Here is a 5,492-nt window from a genome sequence, read left to right on the forward strand (position 1 = left end):
CCCTGGATTCAATCCCTGGTCCCAAGAATTAATTAATTATTTTATTTTATTTAACTCTGTTTTATTTTCCTTTCTCCTTTCTACCTATTTGTTATTTCTTCAGGCCTCACACCCATCCCCTCTCATCACCTTACTCTGATTTAAAGCAGACCCCAGTCAGGCCCAGGCCCAGCAGACCAACAGGGAAGGGAGGTCTGTTTCTTGGGCCCGGTAAATGTCTCCCCAGCCTCCCCTCTCCTGCCTCCACTGTTAAAAAGAGAAAGTACTCAGTGACATTTGCCAGAACCTGGTGAGGAAGATTTTATCCAGGACCATGAGACGGGCTCAGGACACTGCTGTGGAGCCGAGTACCACTTTCAGGGGGCAAGAGGAAGTGTCAGCCTAGGCACAGGGTGGGGCTAGTGGATGGGAAATGACTAAGAGGAGCCTTCGGGAGTGAGGGGGCTTCAGGCTAGTCCCATCTGGCAGGGTTCCAGCTGAAGGCAGGCCAAGGGGTGTGGGACTTCAGCTGTGGGGATTAGGGGTGGAGGAGGACCAGGAACCTGACCAGACATGGAAGGCTGCAGATTAACTGACTGATCTGGGCTCTTGCCAAAACTGGATTTTACAAGGAAGTGCACAAATGACCTAGGAGATCACTCAGGCACCTAAGTTTGGTCAAGCAGAGAATCTCAGTCACCACTGCCCAAATACCCCCATCCTGCAGCATTTTGACTGCGAAGGAGCAGGCCAGAGGGGGGCCGAGTGGAGGAGAAACTTGACTCATGGCCCTGAAAGGAGCCTTCCAGAACATGCAGTCCCATGGTCTCATTGTGCAGATGAAGAGAATGAGTCACTGTGCTGGCCTCCGGCCAACCAAAGCCAAAAACATCCAGGTCCGCGGACTCCCAAGCCAGACAGCTTCTTTCTGCTAGACAGCCAAGGGCAAGAGGGTCCAGAGGATGGATCCCCAGCCCTGCCTCCTTCCCCAGTGTTGTGGGGGTGGGCGGTGACCCCCAGGCCAGCCAGAAACCAGAGGCCTAGCAGGGGAGGCAGGCTGGACCTGGGTTTGAGGAAACATACTCCTAGAGAGGGAGTGTCTAGATGTTTCCAGAAAGATCTAGTGCCCCCTGCCCCCATTTGCTTTAATGACAGCTGCCTTCATTTTTAGTCCCAGCAGACCCAGTGGCTGGTGCCACCATCAGTCATCAGCTCTCTCAGCAGCTCCGGAGGGAGTTGGAGCAGCTGCCAGAACACTCTAGTGCTTTCTCTGAGGCTGGGCCAGCTAGGGAGGGGCTGGTTGAGCTGCAGTTGGCAGAGACCTGTCAAGGGCGTGGCCCGTGTGGCCAAAACCTCGGGCACAGTGCAAGGGGTGGAGGTTGGTCTTGCAGCTTCTGCAGAGTGCCCCAGATTTAGGGGTTAGTTACAAGGAGGGGTCCTCCCATGAAGGAATCTCCAGACCCTACAGAGGGCACTGAAGGAGATGGGACTGTGATCCATCACTATAGCTTCTCGGAAATCCCTATGGGGGTAAAGTTCTCCTCCCCCCCACTTCTCTCTCTCTCTCGCTCTTTCTCTCATTCTCTCTCTCTGCAGTGCTGGGGATGGAGCCCAGGGCCGGGTGTGCGAGGCAGATGCTGTACCACTCAGCTATACCCCCAGCCCAAGGGGTTCTCTTTATCTCAGAAAAACCACCCCTGAAAAGTCAGGGTCCTGTTGCTGCAGCGGGACACAGACCACCAACAGTGGGCACTGCCACTCAACCCTGGCTCTGCTTGACAAGCCTGGCTGCCAGGTGGAGAGTCCAGCCTCCTGGGGCAAAGGCACTTGGTTAGGAGTGCCAAGGACCCCAGAGGACCTCGTCCAGCCCTCCCTGTCCTGCCCCCTGCCCCTGTGTCCCAGAAGCCCCCTGCCTGGGAAGTCTCTCCCTGAGGAAGTGGGAGTCCTGAACTCTAACCCTTCCCATCCCTGACCAGCTTGAACCCAGGGGCGCTTAACCCCTGAGCCACACCCCCAGCCCTGTTTGTATTTTATTTAGGGACAGGGTCTCACTGAGTTGCTTAGGGCCTTGCTAAGTTGCTGAGGCTGGCCTGCAACGTGGGGTCCTCCTGCCTCAGCCTCCCAAGTCACATGAATTACTGGCAGGCGCCATGGCACCCAGTGAGACCCTGTGGCAATTCTGGCCCTCAGTTTTCTCATCTGAAAAAGGGGTCTCAGATGAGCTTTGTATGTATACGCCATAAAGCACATACAACTGGGTAATTGTCACTGTTTGAAGCCACAATATACAAAGCAAAAGACCCTCAAGAGAACACTGAGGGAGTTTGAGCACCAGGCACTCAACGCACCTTATCACATTAGGGACTTGCGGCATTGCTGTCAAACGGGTGGGGCATCATTAGCCCCATTTTGCAGATGGGGACATGTGCGCTCAAGAGGTCACCAGATTTGTGAACAGCCCAGCCCTGTCTGACCCCAAAACCCAGCTTCTCATCCCTGTCCTCCCTGCTCCCCGTGCAACCTCGGTGTCCCCCCTTTTGTGATCAGCTGATCTCAGAGTCATCCCTCAAGAACGGCCCACAGAAGGGGACATCGCTGACTGTGAGTGACAGGCGGGGCGGGTCAGTGTGACCTGGGTTGCACCACCTTCCCCAGCCTGGGCAGTGGGGTGGACTCTCCTCGCCCTGGTTTCAGGCAAGATGAAGGAAGCTTGTGTCTACAAAGTGCTGGCAGCCACCAGCAGCGTGGGTGGGCCTGGCAGGGCCCCACTTGAAAGCTCCCATGACCACACCTGACAGCTCTCTCTTGGGTGGGGAACCCTGGGCTCCAGCCTGGGCAGAGAAGGGCAGGTCTCTATCTTCTGATCTCACCTGAATTTATAGAGGAGCTGGAAGTGGGCGGGGTTGGGAGTGCCAGGAACTAAGGCCTGCAGCTTCCTAAGACACTTAGGAGGACAGCCAGGAGCTTCCAGCTGAGACCTTCCCAGCTCCTAGCAAGGGAAGGGGGCAGAGGGTGAGGGCAGGTATCCTGGGTGCTGTCTACTCTTGGCCCCTGAGCGTTCCAGGATCTCAGCGTTCTCTCCTGGGCTGACCTGGGACTCATGACCCAGCCCGACTCTACCCTGATGCAGAACGGGTGGGCAGGAAAGAGAGGCACCCATGAGCTCTCTCTCTGAAAGGAAACTGAGGGGCTGGGGGTGTGGCTCAGTGGTGGAGCGCTTGCCTGGCACGTGTGAGGCCCTGGATTCGATCCTCAGCACCACATAAAGATAAATAAAGAAATAAAATAAGATAAAGGTATTGTGTCCAACTACAACTAATAATAATAATAATAATAAGGAAACTGAGGCTCATCAAGGTAAGTGGCCTGGAGTCCACCTGCCAGTCCCTTCAGTGTCCCTAGAGTCTGGGTCTGGGTAGGACAAGGCCTCAGTCTCCTATAGAATTGGCAGGAGTGAGGGCTGGGGATGTGGCTCAGGGGTAAAGCAGTTGCCTGGCATGTGTGAGGCTCTGGGTTTGATTCTCAGCACTGCATATAAATAAATAAGTTAAATAAAGGTTCACAGACAACTAATATATATATAATTGGCAGGAGTGGAGACTGCACCCTGGGACATGCAGCCGGAAGGATGGGGTGGGAAAGAGGAAGTAGGGAGCCCAGGGGACCCCAGTGTGAAGAGGCTGACATGTTGGTGCTTTACAGAGACAGTGGCCAGTCAACCTCTGGAGCCTCAGCTAAAGAGGAGGGAAAACAGAACCTAAGTCAGGAAAAAGGAAAGCCGAACAGACCACATCTGTGCAGGGAGGGGAGCAGCACCCTCAGGCTGAGCACCTCCTTCTGAGCTGGGAGATCGGGGGCCTGGACCCCAGAGGTGGTCAGGTGGGGGAAGAGGATCAAGGGGTGAGCCTTAGGCTCCAAGCAAATTTGTGTTAACTCAGTCTCTTGACCCACACTCTGCCCCCTGTGTGGTAGGAGTCATAAGCCAAAGGGAGGGGGCTGGGGATGTGGCTCAAGTGGTAGGTGTGAAGCACTGGGTTCGATCCTTAGCACCACATAAAAATAAAATATTGTGTCCACCTAAAACTAAAAAATAATTATTTAAAAAAAAATAAGCCAAAGGGGATTTGGGTGGCGCATGCCTGTAATCCCAGCAGCTCCGGAGGCTGAGGCAGGAAGATCTCAAGTACAAAGCCAGCCTCAGCAACTCAGCAAGACCCTATCTCTTAACTAAAATATTAAAAAAGGGCTGGGTAGATAAGTATCCCTGGGTTCAATCTCTGGTAACAACATCAGTAACAACAGCAAAAAAAAGTGCTGGGGGGGGGCAGATTTTAAGTCCATAAGCTGCAAAAAGGAAACTGAGACCATAGGAGCAGGGCCTTGGCCAAAATCAGACAGGAAGCCAATTGTAAAGGCCAGACTGGATTCAAATTCGTTGTACTGAGGTTCCCTGGCCAGGGCTTCTAGAGGAAAAATAGATATGGGGAAATTTGACAATAACCTCCCTACTGACCAGAGTCTCAGCCAGGTGGGCCAGCCCCACTGCTCAGGAGAAGGGAGGGGAAAGGCTAACTCGGCCATCTCCAATTCCAGGCGGGGAACAGTTAACTACCAACTATGAGGCACTAGGCTCCCGGCTAAAGTCTTCACTTGCATGAAGTCATTGAATCCCTGGCCCCTTCCAACAACACCAGCAACATCTTGGTGTCCCACCGCGGGAAAGTAAGGCACAGAGCTTAACTTATACAAATTCACCCTCTTGGTGGCAGATCCAGTGGCCTCAGGCAGTCCGGTCTTGAAGTCCACCCTCTCAAATACCACCCCACTCGGTTCTAGGTCACAACTCATCACGGGGCCCCTCTGGTCCAAACCTACCTCTACCACTTCCTAGTCGTGGGGCCCCCGCCCTGGACAAGTAATCCAACCACTCTGGGCTTTGATCTCCTTAACAAAAGGATGGGGCGGGCCACGGGCCACCTCCCGCAGCGCTTTAACGCCCAGGCTGAGTGCGCCATGCGATGGGCACAATTCCAGCTCCCGTGCTCTCCTGTCATTTGTTTTCCTAAACAAGAGAAGTTTCCAGATGTGGGCAGAACCTTCCTCGCCCCGCCCGCTGCCCCTCATAAGCCGTGGGAGGAATGCAGGGGGAGGGACGGCCCCCAACTGGTCATTGCCATTAATAGAGACCTGAAGCACCGCCTGCTAAAAATACCCGGCTGGAGACCCATAAAAGCGCAGCCGGGGCCCCAACCCAGCACTTCTCAGATCTCAGCCCGACGCGCATTGAACCGCCCAGCACAGCCAGCAGCCAGCATGACCGAGCGCCGCGTGCCCTTCACGCTCCTGCGGACCCCCAGCTGGGACCCTTTCCACGACTGGTACCCGAACCACAGCCGCCTCTTCGACCAGGCCTTCGGGCTGCCCCGGCTGCCGGAGGAGTGGACGCAGTGGTTCAGCTCCAGCGCCTGGCCGGGCTACGTGCGCCCGCTGCCCGCCGCCGAGGGCCCCGGGGC

General features: G+C 55.1%; 1 protein-coding gene across 1 annotated transcript in view; it reads left to right on the top strand.

The window, feature by feature from the left end:
- Positions 1 to 5,140: 5,140 nt before the first annotated feature.
- Positions 5,141 to 5,492, top strand: part of Hspb1 (heat shock protein family B (small) member 1) — a 1,999-nt gene continuing 1,647 nt past the window's right edge. Inside the window, exon 1 of the mRNA XM_048790091.1 lies at positions 5,141 to 5,491. Within this exon, the coding sequence (XP_048646048.1) occupies positions 5,293 to 5,491 (199 nt within the window). The 5' untranslated portion in view covers positions 5,141 to 5,292. The remainder of the gene's footprint in view (position 5,492) is intronic.

Source organism: Marmota marmota, unplaced genomic scaffold (assembly GCF_001458135.2).
Source record: "Marmota marmota marmota unplaced genomic scaffold, marMar, whole genome shotgun sequence".
Classification (NCBI taxonomy): Eukaryota; Metazoa; Chordata; class Mammalia; order Rodentia; family Sciuridae; genus Marmota; species Marmota marmota.